At 38.5% G+C, this 16,602-nt stretch overlaps 1 protein-coding gene across 3 annotated transcripts in view; it reads right to left on the minus strand.

Moving 5' to 3' along the window:
- The window catches only part of IRAG2 (inositol 1,4,5-triphosphate receptor associated 2), a 111,270-nt gene that overhangs the window by 52,528 nt on the left and 42,140 nt on the right, over window positions 1-16,602 (minus strand). The window contains exons 18-19 of one of the 3 annotated variants that reach the window (XM_055095843.3): window positions 3,987-4,101; window positions 3,381-3,543 (exon numbers count right to left, since the gene is read on the minus strand). In XM_055095843.3, the coding sequence (XP_054951818.1) occupies window positions 3,381-3,543; window positions 3,987-4,101 (278 nt within the window). Of the gene's footprint in view, window positions 1-3,380; window positions 3,598-3,986; window positions 4,102-16,602 lie in introns of those variants that run through there. The other 2 variants (XM_034936159.3, XM_008954307.4) reach the window with 2 other exon arrangements.

Here is a 16,602-nt window from a genome sequence, read left to right on the forward strand (position 1 = left end):
CTGTATTTGGCTTTGGTTTTCTCCTTGGCCGTCACCCCAAAACCTTCTATCTTTAAGTATCTCAATCACCTGGATCCCTTCACCCGCCTTCTTTGGCTCATTTCCCTCCTGTTTACTGACTGCTTAGGACACGGCTTTCATCTTGAATCCATGCTCCTAGCCCTAAGGGTTTTACCTCTCCCATACCTCCCGCCCTCCATGCTAAGAATAGCAAGCTAAAAGAGTGTTTGCAGTGATATCATCTAGGTGAAAGTCTCCTCTAAACTAGGAAGTTCATGTGCAGATACTACGTTCAAATAAGAAATTATGCTATATCAGAGTTTCCCAGGATCTCTTTTCAAGGAAAAATTTGTGATTCTTAAAGGTAATTCTCTCATTGTGTATGAGAAGACTGACTCCATGAAGATTTCACGTCAGATGGGAACAAGAGATGGTGAATAGTAAGGGGGTGATAGTTTTGGATGGTATCAATTAGTCCATGATTTCTGTACATAAGATTCACCCTAATATGTTATATACACATCCTATAAGCTTTTAAAAATTTCCTTTTTTAGATGAGTTCATGTCCTTTGTAGCGACATGGATGAAGCTGGAAACCATCATTCTGAGCAAACTATCGCAAGGACAGAAAACCAAACTCCGCATATTCTCACTCACAGGTGGGAATTGAACAATGAGAACACTTGGACACAGGACGGGGAACATCACACACTGAGGCCTGTCATGGGGTGGGGATAGGAGAGGTATAGCATTAGGAGAAATACCTAATGTAAATGACGAGTTAATGGGTGCAGCACACCAACATGGCACATGTATACATATATAACAAACCTGCACGTTGTACACATGTACCCTAGAACATAAGTATAATAAAAAAAAATTCCTTTTTAAAGCAAACACTAATTATAATCCAGTCATGTGTCTATTAACAAGATACTTGGATATAAACAAAGTTTAGACGCAGAAGAAATAAAATATATAAGTAACCATTCAAGCAATTGAACAGTTTTCATGGCACATTTCTTGAAGAATATCATGCACATGAATTGCCTCATAAATCAGCCCAGTCCTGAAGGCAATTGAAAACTTGAACAATATCGTTTATTCAAGATAAAGTTCAGGATTTCTGATCAAATGTCACATATAAATTTCCAGTTGTAGTGTGAACATTATGCACATTGATCTGAACATTTGGACAAACCAGCTGCATCCCCACACAATGTGCTGATGCAACGTAGATGGATCAGAAAACAATTGTCTGAAATACTTTGTGAATTAAACTAGCCGGAGAGTTTCAGAAAAGCTAAATAGATATAAATATGTTTTGTTTTCTGACTCAGAATCAGATGTCTGACTCAGAACTCAAACAGCATGGGGTGGCAGTGGTCATGGCGGGATGTGCGTGGACGTGTTTGTGTGATAACTGCAGTCATTGACATTTGTTTGCAGTCTATCTGGAACATCTGCTATATAGAACATTACGAAAATACGTGCTATCTAAATTTCCCTCTTCTCTCAAAGATTGAATTTAAAGGGCATTGTTAGAAAGATCGTAAGTACATGGTCATATAAGCAAAATCCTGATTTGTATGGGTTTTTTGGGCAGCAAAAGATACAAGTAACAAGTAAGGGATTTCATACATCTGGACAGGTTATGCATAACTCAAGACAGAAAGGAAGTGTCCACTCTACTTTATCCAGGCAGAAAAAAATACACGTATCAAGCCAGGGCAGCTTTCATATTCTGCTTTTAAGTGTATTTGAATCTATTAGGCCGTGAAGATAAACTGGGAAGACAACAATAGCAAGTTCATAATATCAAGAACGTGCACTTTGGGGTAAGTTATTAAAGTTGACTCTTCTAAGAAAATACTGCAAGAAAATCACAGTGAGGAAGGGGAACAAATTCTTAGTAGTTTATAAAACTCAGGTATAATATTGATTTAATCAAAAGGCAAAACTGGAGCAAAAGAATAGTCCTGGGCACAGTGTCTAAAGCAGACACACCTTAAACCAACTTTGGAATGCCTTATGATTCATGTCTCAACATGAACAGTTCTAATCACAAGGGAACCTTTTCCAATGCCCTCTGAGCAGTAGTAAAATAACACACAGACTGTGTAATTTAAAGACTGCCTTACTAGCTTAACAGAGTGAATCAGAATATTCAGAATATTGAAAACTGGCAAATTCAATAAAGGTTTAAAAATTATGACAATAATATGTTGAATAACCACTGCTATTTTAACATTTTATTTATTTATTTGTTTGTAATTTTTGTAGAGACAGGGTTTCGCCATGTTGTCCAGGCTGGTCTCAAACTCCCGGGCTCAAGCAATATGCCCACCTCGGCCTCCCAAAATGCTGGGATTACAGGGGTGAGCCACTGTGTCCGGCAAACCATTGCTATTTTAAAACTAGACTATTTCTTAAACTCCTAAATAGCTTTCCCAGATAATAGTAGAAAGGGTACAATAAATCCAAAACAAACACAAGTCTGAAATTTTTCATCTCTAGCCTACCTTAAGCTTATATATTAAATATATAATTATTTATAATTATATAACAATTAACAAATAAACAATGTTTATTTCTCAAACCAAGTAACTTTCTATAAAAAGAATATTTATACTGCTAGAACAAGAAACTGGCTGAACCAAAGCAATTGTCTGATAGATGGCTAAATAAGTAAGGTTTATTTTTACCATATTATGTTTCTAGAATGAAACAATTTTATAGCTAATCTGACATCTGTAATGTGACAACTGTCTTCTCACATAAATCTCTGGTAACTGTTTATATACTTTTGGGTAATACAGAAAAATGACAAATATTCCAATTTTTAAAATGCAAAATATGTATGTAGAGAATGCATTAAAACTTTAAAAGAATTTTCACACATTTGATATTCTGATATACATTGAATTCATAATTATTTTGCCCAACCCCCTAAAATTTCCAAAGAAAATAGACGAGCAAGGCCTTTTCTACCATATGAGAGGAAAAAAACTAGCTAATAAAATCAGAGTATAATATATAACAACTTGCAAGTTCAAATATACCATGCATACTAGATTTTTCTCCTTGTTTACTTTTAGAAATTTTGAGAAGTTTTATTTAATTTAAAAGAAAAAAACAGCCACAGACAAAACCAGCTTATAATAAAAAAGCAAAAAGGGAAGTTAATGGTTAAACCCATGCATGCACCTAGCCACTCAGCAAACCTTTCTGAAAGCCCCACAATATTGCCTTCTCAAACCATTTCATTGTCATAAATTCAGGAATAATATCCTAGCTGTAATCTAGAAAAATGTCTGTAGTCCTATGCCCCACCTCAGGGTGGACAAAAACTGGGTCATAAAGGAATATTTGCTACTCACTCTTCAGTTTCCTTGTCTTCTGCTGAAGTGCCTGGCAAGTGTTCGATAATTCAGTATTTATAGTTTGAAGGTTCCGTTGTTCCGAAATTGCTTCCTCTAATTTATGCAGTAAAGACGTAGCTTTTTCACTGGCAGTGTGGGCTTCTCGATCTCGATCCTTACCCTGGACATGGATAGTTAGTACTGGATTGTAGCAGTGTGGCCAGGAAAGAAAGCAATGGAGTGCTCACTTTTATGATGCAGGCAAAACTGAAAATGTGTTTTTCTTCTCAGGGAAGTGATAAGCCTCTCCTGAACTTCTGCAATTCTGTGTTTGCATGGGCTTGGTATGCCTGAGCTATTTCTACAGCGGTTAAAGTCCTGATATGTCAAGTTGCCTCTTTCTGCAGAGTCGCCTCTTTCATCAGCAGGCTGTTGATACCGCCTCTCTTACAACTCCCCCTTTACTTCCTCTGCTCACTGTTAGTCGCTAGGGACTGAACTTGCAGTTCCTCTTTGCTTTTTTTTTTGTTTGTTGTTGTTGTTCCTCCTCCATTTTTATTTCATGGTTTGCAGGGCATCTGAGGAGATGTCCCCTGAATCTAATGTAGCCATGAGCCACCCTACCTGCTCCTCCACATCCTCCAGCCGTCGGCTGGTTTCTTGGAGCCTCTTCCTAAGGATGCCTTCCTGGTTGACAGCATCTTCCTGTAGTTGTTTAATGGCTTCTAGTTGTTTCTGACTGGAGTTAAAAAAAAAAAAAAGTCCAAACCACAAGCTGTCAGTGACATTTCAACTAAGAGTCACGCTGTGAAATTATGACAAACTCAAACTTAACACCACTTCCTTAGAGATCAGAGGAAAAAGTGAAAGTATTTACATATAAATGCTTCACAAATATAAAATCTTAAGCAAAGCTTATTGGTCGCTTAGCCTGACACCCTCACTTTACAGATAAGGACTTCTAGTTTCATCTTTTACACTGGTGTGTTCAGTTCCCACCAGCTGCATTCATAGCACTTAGCATCAGTTGCCAGTTGCCAGTTACTCAGAAGATGGCTCTACAATGAGGTCAGGGTGACAGGTGCAACATTTACACATCACAGCTAGCTTTTACAGAAAAAAGAAAGGAATGGGGTAAAGGTAGAGGGAGGGAAAAGAAAAGGAAAGAGAGCTTTGTTTCATGACCTTAGCCTTTCTCCTTAAGGGTTGTCAATCATAGTATAAACACGTGCCACGAGCACAGGAAGGACCGCCCCCAGGCACAGATGAAAGCTGGCGGTTGATATTTCTACTTTAGTCCTCTTTTTGCTGAAGCTTTTCTCCCCATCACCCTTCCCCATCACAGATCTCATGGTGCCATTACGTTACACCTCATTTGGATCCAATTCTAATCTCTAAAACATGTAAAAATGCACTTACTCTCTGTTAGCAGATGAGATTATTTAATGTGTGTTACATGCCAGTACATCAATGATTATCTGGAAACAATCTGACTTGAATATGGACCTTAACTCAAAGTGGTGATAAATGTTGGGAGTTGCAAAACAACAAGGAAGACATTGTCAGCCGTAGGCCTTGTGCATGCCTCTCAAACGTTAACATTTAGTCAGAATGCCACTGCACACTGGCACAAATCCAGCCCTGGTTACACGAAGGACCACATGAGAGGCAAGAATGGTCTCACAGAATGCTTATCATACTGGTAAACAAGCAAACAAAATCCTAAGCAAAAATAAAAACTGCCTACATCACCACACTTTCCACTGAGCGTCCTTCAATAGCTTATAGTTGTCTCTCTCTCTCTCTTTTTCTCTCTTTTTCTTTAACTGTGGCAGGAACATTTAACAGGAGATTTACCCACTTAACAAATTTTTAAGTGTACAATACAGTATTATTAACTACAGGCATAATGTTGTACAGCAGATCTCTAGAACATCTTCATCTTGCATAACTGAAACTTTATACCTATTGAGTAGCAGCTCCTCATTTCCCCTCCCCTAGCTCCTGGCAACCACTATTCTCTCTCTTTCTATTAGTTTAACTGTTTTAGATACCTCAGAGAAGTGGGATCGTGCAGTATTTGTTGTTCTGTGACTCACTTATTTTACTTGGGATAGTGTCCTCCAGGTTTATCTATGTTGTCATATGTGGCAGAATTTCCTTCTTTTTAAAGGTTGGATAATATTCCCTTGTATTTATATACCAAATTTTCTTTATCCAATCATCCGTGGACATTCAGGTTGTTTCCAAATCTTGGCTATTGAGAATAATGCCGCAGTGAATATGGGAATGCAAATAGCTCTTCCAGGTGCCGATTTTAATTATTTTGGATAAATACCCAGAAGTGGGGTTCCTAGATCAGATGGTAGTTTAATTTTTAATATTTTGAGAAAACTCTGTAACTGTTTTTTTTTTGAGACGGAGTCTCGCTCTGTCTCCAGGCTGGAGTGCACTGGCGCGATCTCGGCTCACTGCAACCTTCGGCTCCCGGGTTGAAACGATTCCCCTGCCTCAGCCTCCCGGGTAGCTGGGACTACAGGCACGCGCCACCATGCCCGGCTAATTTTTTGTATTTTAGTAGAGACGGGGTTTCACCATGTTGGCCAGGATGGTCTCGATTTCCTGACCTCGAGATCCGCCTGTCTCGGCCTCCGAAAGTGCTGGGATTACAGGCATAAGCCACCACACCCGGCCCTCCATAACATTTTCTATAGTGCCTGCACCACTTTCCATTCCCCCAACTGTGCACTAGGACTCCAATATCTCTACATCCTCACCAACACTTTTTTTTATTTGTTTTTTGTTTTTGTTTTTTTGAGACGGAGTCTCACTCTGTCACCCAGGCTGGATGGAGCGCAGTGGCGCAATCTCGGCTCACTGCAAGCTCCACCTCCCAGGCTAACGCCATTCTCCTGCCTCGGCCTCCCGAGTAGCTTTTTTTTTTTTTTTTTTTTTTTTTTTTGAGACACAGTCTCGCTGTGTTGCCCAGGCTGGAGCCCAGTGGCACAATCTTGGCTCACTGCAAGCTCCGCCTCCCGGGTTCCCACCATTCTCCTGCCTCAGCCTCCCGGGTAGCTAGGACTACAGGCGCCTGCCACTATGCCTGGCTAATTTTTTTGTATTTTTAGTAGAGACAGGGTTTCACCTTGTTAGCCAGGATGGTCTCGATCTCCTGACCTCGTGATCCGCCTCAGCCTCCCAAAGTGCTGGGATTACAGGCGTGAGCCACCGCGTCCGGCCGTCTTTTAAAATAATAGCCATCCTAACAGGTATGATACAATATCTAATTATAGTCTTAACTTGCATTTTCCTAATGATTAGTTATGTTGAGTATGTTTGTACACCTGTTTGGCCATTTATCGTCTTCTTTTGAGAAATGCCTATTCAAGTCTTTTGTCTATTTTTAAATCTAGTTATTTGTGTTTTTTTATTGTTGTTCTGGAGTTGTAGGGGTTTCTTATATTTTCTAAATATTAACCCCATAAGTGAAGGACCTCTTCAAGGAGAACTACAAACCACTGCTTAAGGAAATCAGAGAGGACACAAACAAACGGAAAAACATTCCATGCTCATGGATAGGAAGAATCAATATCATGAAAATAGCCATACTGCCCAAAGTAATTTATAGATTCAATGCTATTCCCATTAAACTGCCATTGGCATTCTTCACAGAATTAGAATAAACTATTTAAAAATTCATATGGAATCAAAAAAGAACCCAAATAGCCAAGACAATCCTAAGAAAAGAGAACAAAGCTAGAGGCATCACGCTACCGGACTTTAAACTATACTACAAGGCTACAGTAGCCAAATAGCATGGTACTGGTACAAAAACAGATACATAGACCAATGGAACAGAATAGAGAACTCAGAAATAGGACTGTACACCAGCAACCATCTGATCTTTGACAAACCTGACAAAAACAAGCAATGGGAATAAATGGTGCTGGGAGAACTGGCTAGCTACATGCAGAAAATTGAAACTGGTCCCCTTCCTCAATCCTTATACAAAAATTAACTCAGTATATATTAAAGACTAAGTGTAAAACCCAAAACTATAAAAACCCTGGAAGAAAATCCAGGCAGTAAAATTGAGGACATAGGCACAGGCAAAGATTTCACAACAAAAGCACCAGAAGCAATTGCAACAAAAGCAAAAGTTGACAAGTAGGATCTAATTAAACTAAAGAGTTTCTGCACAGCAAAATAAACTATCATCAGAGTCAACAGACAACCTAGAGAATGGGAGAACATTTTTGCAATCTATCCATTGGACAAAGGTTTAATATCCAGAGTCTGCAAGGAACTTTAACAAATTTACAAGAAAAAAATATTAAAAAGTGGTCAAGCCAGGCTCAGTGGCTCACACCTGTAATCCCAGCACTTTGGGAGGCTGAGGCGGGTGGATTGCTTGAGGTCAGGAGTTTGAGACCAGCCTGGCCAACGTGGTGAAAGCCCATCTCTACTAAAAATACAAAAATTAGCTGGGTGTGGTGGTGTGTGCCTGTAGTCCCAGCTACTCGGGAGGCTGAGGCAGAGGAATCGCTTGAACCTGGGAGGTGGAGGTTGCAGTGAGCCGAGATCGAGACCCTGCCATTGCACTCCAGCCTGAGCAACAGAGAGAGACTGTCTCAAAAAAATAAAAAAATAAAAAGTGGGCAAAGGACAGGAACAGACACTTCTCAAAATAAGGCATTCACATGGCCAACAAACATGAAAAAAAGCTCAACATCACTGATCATTAGAGAAATGCAAAATCACAATAAGATACCACCTCATGCCAGCCAGAATGGCAATTATTAAAAATCCCAGAAACAACAGATGCTGGTGAGGTTGCAGAGAAAAAGGTATGCTTTTATACTGTTGGTGGGGTATAAATTAGTTCATCCATTGTGGAAGACAGTGTGGTAATTCCTCAAAGATCTAAATAGAGGTAGAAATACCATTTGACCCAGCAATCCCATTACTGAGTATATACCCAAGGAATATAAATCATTCTATTATAAAGATACATGCATGCGTATGTTCATTGCAGCACTATTCATAATAGCAAAGACATGGAGTCAACCAAAATGCCCATCAGTGATAGACTGGATAACGAAAATGTGATACATGTACACCATGGAATACTACGCAGTCATAAAAAGGAACAAGGTCACGTCCTTTGCAGGGACATGGATGGAGCTCGAAGCTGTTAGCAAACTAACACAGGAACAGAAAACCAAACGTCACATGTTCTCACTTATGAGTGGGAGCTGAATGATGAGAACACATGGACACATTGCGGGGAACACCACATACTGGAAGCCTGTCAAGCAGGTGAGGAGGGAGAGCATCAGGAAGAATAGCAAATGGATGCTGGGCTTAATACCCAGGTGATGGGTTGATCTGTGCAGCAAACCACTATGGCACACATTTACCTATGTAATAAACCTGCACATCCTGCACATGTACCCTGGAACTTAAAAGTTAAAGGAAAAAACAAAAACAAAAAACAACAACAAAAAATTAACCCCTTATCAGTTTTTTAGTTTACAAATATTTTCTCCCATTCCATAGGTTGTCTTTTCATTGCATTGTATTCTTTGCTGTGCAGAAGCTTTTCAGACTGATGCAGTCCAACATGCCTATTTTGCTTTTGTTGCCTGTGCTTTTGGTGTCATATCCAAGAAATCTTGCCAAGACCAATGTTATGAAGCTTTCCCCCATGTTTTCTTCTAGGTGTTTTCAGTTTTAGGTCTTAAATTTACATCTTTAATCCATTTTTAATTGATTTTTGTTTATGGTATAAGAGTCCAATTTCATTCTTTTGTCTGTGGATGTCCAGTTATCCCTGCACCATTTGTTGAAGAGATTATCCTTTCCCTATTACATATTCTTAGTGTCTATGTTGAAGATCAATTGACCATCTATGCATTGGTTTATTTCTAGGCTCTCTCTTCTGTTTCATTGGTCTATATATCTGTCTTTATGCTAATACCATACTGGTTTAATTACTGTAGCTTTGTAATATATTTTGAAATCAGGAACGGTAATGTCTCCATCTTTGTTCTTTCTTCTCAAGATTGTTTTCAGCTATTCAGGGTCCCTCATGGTTCCATAAAAGTTTTAGGATTTTTTTTCTATTCCTGTAAAAAAATGCGATTGGAATTTTTGTTAGGGATTGCATTGAATCTATAGATTGCTTTGGGTAGTATGGACATTTAAACAACATGATCTCTTCCAATCTATGAACATAGGATGCCTTTTCATTTATTTGTGTCTTCTTTAATTTCTCTCATCAATATTTTGTAGTTTTTATTATATTTTTTTACCTCTTTAAATTTATTTCAAAGTATTCTTTTTGATGCTATTGTAAATGAGATTATTAATTTCTTTTTCAGATGGTTCAATGTTGCTCATATATAAACGAAATTTATTATGGTATGTTGATTTTGTGTCATGCAACTTTACTAAATTTTATTCTAACAGGTTTTTTTGTGAAATCATTAGAGTTTTCTATAAATAAGATCATGTTATCTGCAGAGATCATTTTACTTCTTCCTTTTATATTTATATGCCTTTTATTTTTTTTTCTTGCCTAAATGCTCTGGCTAGTACTACACTGAACAGAAGTGGTGAGAGTGAGCATCCTTGCTTTGTTGCTGATCTTAGAGGAAAAACTTTGTGTTTTACCATTGAGTGATGTTCACCGAGTTTTTCATACATTACTTTTATTATGTTGAGATAATTTTCTTCTATTCCTAGTTTCTTAAGAGTTTTTACAGAAAATACTGTTAAATTTTATCAAATGTTTTTTCTGCACCTATAGAGATGATCACAAAATATTTATGCTCCATTCTGTTAATGTGGTATATCAAGATAATCAATTTGCATATATTGAACCATCCTTGCATCCCAGAAATAAATCCCACTTGGTCATGGTGTATAAGCCTTTCAATGTGCTTTTGTATTTGACTGGCTTATATTTTCTTGAGGATTTTGCATCATCAGGGGTACTGGCCTAGCTTTGGTATCAGGATAATGCTGGCCTCATGCAATGAATTTGTAAGTGTACCTTCCTTTTCCTTTCCTTTTTTTTTTTTTAATCTTTTATTTGGTAAAGAATTTCAGAAGGATTAGCATTAATCTTCTTTAAATGTTTGGTAGAATTCACCAGTGAAGCCATCTCATACTGGGCTTTTCTTTTTTGGGAGGTGTTTAATTACTGAGACAATCTCCTTACTGGTTGTAGATCTTTTCAGATTTTCAATTTCTTCATGATTCATAAAGAAATATGATGGGGTGTATGTTTCTGGGAATTTTTCCATTTCTTCTAGGTTATCTAATTTGTTGGCATAAAATTGTTTATACTAGTCTTTTATAATCCTTTGTATTTCTGCAGTTCTAGTTGTAATATCTCCTTCATTTCTGATTTTGAGTCTTCTTCTTAGTCTAGCTAAAGGTTTGTCTGTCTTGTTTATCTTTTCAAAAATCCATCTCTTAGTTTTGCTGCTTTTTAATTGCTTTTCTATTTTAAACAACTTTTTGCTCTAATTTTTATTATTTCCTTTCTTTTGGGAAGGAACTTTGGGCTTAAGTTGTTCTTTTTCTAGTTCATTGAAGTATAAAAAGTTAGGTTTATCTGAAATTTATTTTCTTTTTTAGTATAAGTGTTTATCACTATAAAATGCCCTCTTAGGAGTACTGCTTTTTCTACATCCCAAAGATTTTGGTATGTGCTTTTGTTTTCATTTGTCTCAAGTCTAATTTTCTTTATTTCTTCATTGACCTATTTGTTGTTCAGGAGTGTGTTGTTTAATTCTCACATATTTGTGAATATTTCCGTTTTCCTTCTGCTATACATTTCTAGTTTTATTCCATTATGGTAGGAAAAAGATAATTAGTATGATTTCAATAATCTTAAATTTGTTACTATTTGTTTTGTGACCTAATGTGTGGTCTATCCTGAAGAATGTTCTATGTGCATTTAAGAAAGATGTATATTCTACTGCAGTTGGGCAGAATGTTCTGTGTTAGGTCCATTTACTCTCTAGTGCCATTCAAGCCTGCTGTTTCCTTATTGATTTTCTGCCTAAATGTTCTATCCATTATTGAACATGAAATACTACAGTCTCTTATTATTTTATTGCTGTCTATGTCTTCTATTTCCCCCTTCAGTTCTGTCAGTGTTTGCTTTATATATTTAGGTTCTCTAATGTTGGGTGTGTAGATATCGTATTTTCTTGGTGAGTTGATCCTTTTATTATATAATGTCCTTCTTTGTCTCTTATGACAGTTTTTGACTTAAAGTCTATTTTGTCTGATATAGTTACCCATACTCTCTTTTGGCTGCCATTTGCTTGGAATATCTTTTTTCATCTCTTCACCTTCAGTTTATGTATGTACTTAAATCTAAAGTGAGTCTCTTGAGACAGCATATAGTTGAATCTGGGCTTTTTAAAATTTAATATGTTCAGCCCTCTATGTCTTTTGATTGGTAAGTTTAATCCATTTATATTTGAAGTAATTATTGATAGGGAAGGACTTACTATTGCCATTTTATTATTTTTCTGTCTGTCTTGTAGTTATTTTTTCCCTCTTTTCCTCTCTGCTTGCCTTCCTTTGAGTTTTGTTGACTTCTCTGTGTTAATATTCTTTGATTCCTTTCTTTGTGTGTGTGTCTGCTCTATAGGTATGTTCTTTGGCATTACCATGGAGTGTACATAAAACATCTTATAATAGTCTATTTTAAGCTAACAACCTAAATTCCATCACATATAAAAACTCTATTCTATTAATCTCTCCTTCAAACACTTTATTATTGATATCATAATTTACATATTTTTAGTTATGTATCATAAACATTTTTATAGTTATTTTTACTTATAATACTTTTAACTTTTATATAAGAATTAAAAGTGATTTAACCGCAACCATTACAGTGTTACAGTGTTCTGTGTTTGTATTTTCTTTTTGTTAAAATTCTTACTTTGCACAGGCATTTTCTTCTGACCATGAGCATTTTTATGGGATTCTCTGTCAGGTAAGTTCTTTACCTGTTTCATTAGGGTCCGTTTCTGGAGCTTTATTTTGTTCCTTTGTTTGCAACATATTTTCCTACTTCTTTATTGTCCTTGACTCTTTTTAACTATGCATTAGAAAAAATAGCCAACTCTCCCAGTCTTCACATACTGGTCTCATACCGGAGAAATCCCTTAATCAATCCAGGAAGAGATTCTGGAGGCCAAAGGTGGTCTCAAACACTCACACTAATCCAAACCACCATTTTTGTTTCTAGCAGCCCCCAGGCATCTAGAGCATGATGGGTCTCATAGTACTCCGAGACAGGTAAGACAGAAGCCAATTCTTTGGGCAGCATCCAGAAAAATTGAAACATTGGATACATAATCCAGCTCTTCCATCCTTTCATCCCTGGAAAGAAGCTGAGACCTAGGGCTTTTCACTGAGCTGGGAGTAGGGGCTCCAGCAAGCGCATGCATGCTAGTTCAAACTACCTTCTTCGTTTTCAGTGGTATCCAGGCATCTAGAGTATGCCAGGTCCCATTAGCACTATAAGACAAGTGAAACAGAAGCCAGTATCTTAGGCAGCCCCCAGGAAAGCTGAAATGTTGGACATGTGGTTTGATTCTCCTCCCCACCCCACCATGCTAGGGAGAAGCTGAGAGCTGGAGGTTTCTTTCCATTGACGTGGCGCTAAGCTAGGGATAAGGATTATGGTGAGGATTCCTCAGATTTTCCTACCAGCCTTGATGAAGCTGGATTCACTCTCACTCAGGATTCAGGAGCCTCTCAACTAGTTTCTGGGTTCTTCACAATAGGAATTTGTTCATGTATTGTTGTTGAATTCATGTGCTCCTGGAGAGAAGGAGGGTCCAGAGCTTCCTATTCCACCATCTTGCAGGAATCATTCCTCTTTTTTTTTTTTAATTTTAAAGACATCACTTTTATCTACTTTTCTCTCTTACAGGAATAGTCTATATTCTCAAGAGTGTCCATTATCTTCCAAGAGAAAGCAAAAGGACTTTAAGGACCATCATAAATCCTTATTTATTAATACTCATACTTTCAATTACTTATATGTATTTTCACTAATATAACAACGTGTTTTATGAACTTTATGAATCATAAGTCTTAGAAATAGCTTTTTAAAAATACTAGATGGGGGCCAGGCGCGGTGGTTCATGCCTATAATCCCAGCACTTTGGGAGGCCGAGGCAGGTGGATCACGAGGTCAAGAGATCGAGACCATCCTGGCCAACATGGTGAAACCCCATCTCCACTACAAGTACAAAAAATTAGCTGGGCGTGGTGGCACGTGCCTGTAGTCCCAGCTACTCAGGAGGCTGAAGCAGGAGAATCACTTGAACCCGGGAGGCAGAGGCTGCAGTGAGCCAAGATAGCACCACTGCACTCCACCCTGGCGACAGAGCGAGACTCTGTCTCATAAAAAAAAAAATTAGATGGTACCATCTGTTAAAGATATTCAACAGATGATAAACCTTTGAAGATTTTTCTCCCACAGAAATTTTATCATCATGTAAAGAGGTATATATTAGCTTGTGTTTGTGTTTAAATCCAACAATTCTCCCTGCCAACATGTTCGAATGATAAATCTTGATTTCTATTCCAGTCTGCATCTTTCTCAGACTTTGCTGTCTAAATAGCACACCATTTACCTGGTTTTCAGATCAAAAGCCTCTAAGTCAAGGATGACTCCTCTCTTTCTCCACACATATAACTTGCCAGCATGTTTGATCAGATCCACCCTCAAAAATACACTTCAAATTTAATAATTTCTTATCACTTCCATGACTATTACCCTGACCCACACTACATCCCTCACCTGGACTGCAGCAATAGTTCCTAAGTCTATAACTTTTTAATCATGAAATATTTTATATTTCAACTCAGTATACAAACAAACACACATACACATACACACACACACACACACACACACAGCTGAAACAAAAATTCAATTCAGCACTGCTTATTCTTAATATATGTAATGCACTCTATTATTTTATGTCTTTTTTTTTTTAATGGGTCACAAACCAGTAAGTTGATATCAGAATGTCTAAATGGTTATCTGTTATTGAAAACCTCTTCTCTGGCTTGGTGCTGTGGCTCATACCTGTAATCCCAGCACTTTGGGAGGCCTAGGTGGGCAGATCACTTGAGACCAGGAGTTTGAGACCAGCCTGGCCAACACAGCAAAACCCCATCTCTACTGAAAAAAAAAAAAAAATACAAAACTTAGCTGAGCATAGCGGCATACAGCTACTTGGGAGTCTGAGGCAAGAGAATCGCTTGAACTCGGGAGGTGGAGGTTGAACCTGGGAGGTAGAGGTTCCAGTGAGCTGAAATCGTGCCACTGCTCTCCAGCCTGGGTGATGAAGTGAGACTCTGTCTTGAAAAAAAAGAAAACAAAAGAAAAGAAAACTCTTCTTACTCATCTCACTGCTTTCACTTTTGCCCTCTATAAATAATTCTTCATCCAGCAGATCTTTCAAAACACAAATCACAAAGAAAGAAGAAAAAAATAAAAACAAACAAAAACAAAACACAGATCACATTTTTTCTCTGCTCCTAACCCTCTGATGGCTTCTTACCATACTCAATGAAATCCCAACTCCTAAACATGGACTGCAAAGGCTGTGTGTGGCCTGGCCCCTGTCTATCCTTCTGGCCCCACATCCTACCACTGCCCACCCCCGACCCTGCCCCAGCCATGGCGGCTTCTTGCTGCTGCTCAAAAACAACAAGCTCACTACAACCTCAGGCTCCTTGCACCGGCTCCTTGCTCTGCCTGGAACACACCCGGATCATCACATAGCTCACTCCCTTGCCCCACTCAGCTCTCTACTCAATTCATCACTCCTCAGGCAGGACTTTCCTGCCTATTCTCTCTAAAATGCTCCCAGTCATTCTCTGTCTTCTTATCCTGATTTAATTTTCTTTATAACACTCCCTGACATTATATGTTTATTTGTTTGTTATTTGCATCCTTTACTAGATGTTAGTTTCATAGAGGCAGAGATTTCTGTCTTATTTCCTATAATTGCTTAGCACCTGGGGTTGGGGAAGGGGTGGAAGCCAGGCAAAGAGCAGACATCCTGACGGATGTCGTACGAATCAAGACTTGTTTCCTCGCCAAGGCTTCTGAGAGAACTTTCCTGTCCATGCCTCTCTTTGGCCCACTCAATTATTTCCATTCTTCAGCATTAGAGCCTATTTGTCCCACAGCAGAATGGGAACCTTCTCTTCCTCAGTAAATAGCCCCTAAAAATTTACCTTTAATAAACATTTCCTACCTCATCTAAACAGAATTCTCTCTCATTCTCACAAAATACTCCATTCATTTTCTTTTTCTTTTCTTTTCTCTCTCTCTCTCTCTTTTTTTTTAAGAGGCAGTGTCTTGCTCTGTCTCACAAGCTGCTAGAGCGCACTGGCACAATTATAGCTCACTGTAGCCTCAAACTCCTGGGCTCAATCCTTCCACCTCAACCTCCCAAGTAGCTGAGACTACAGGCATGCATCACCACGCCCAGCTCATGTAAAATTTTTTTTAGAGACAGGGTCTTGCTATGTTGCCCAGGCTGGTCTGAACTCCCAGGCTCAAACGATCCTCCTGTCTTGGCTTCCCAAAGTGCTGGGATTACAGGCATGAGCTGGGGCACCCCGCTATTTACTTATTCATAGCTAAAATCCACAGTCAAATTATTTTGTGTGTAGCCTTTATGTGGCTTTGTCAGTTTTAAATTGGGTCCAAAAGCCAGAGGTTATAACCATCTTATGCTGATAAGGAGTATTTTGCCCAATGCCAGGTTCCCAGAATATTTTTAAAGAATCTTGTATCAGATTTAACAAGTCGATGGTGGGAGATCAACCATTGAAAGGACGCAGGTTCTGAAGTCAGACAGAACTAGGTCTGAATCCCAGCTGTCACTTAATCCCAGCTGGGTGACCTTGGGCAAATTATGGAACCTCTCTGGAGATAAATATATGTCAGATTCTTAGCACTACATCTGACACAGTAGCCTCTAGACAAATGACACCTACTGTTATTTAACCGGGCTGCTTGTATGTCTAAGTAGGACAATACAGAAGATTCACTCATTTCGAGATGACATTAGTGCAGACCTCTCTCCAAATAGTTCTTTGTTGCTAAATAGAAGAATGTTGCTGGGCGTGGTGGCTCACGCCTGTAATCCCAGCACTTTGGGAGGCCGAGGCG

The sequence above is a fragment of the Pan paniscus genome, chromosome 10 (assembly GCF_029289425.2).
Source record: "Pan paniscus chromosome 10, NHGRI_mPanPan1-v2.0_pri, whole genome shotgun sequence".
Classification (NCBI taxonomy): domain Eukaryota; kingdom Metazoa; phylum Chordata; class Mammalia; order Primates; family Hominidae; genus Pan; species Pan paniscus.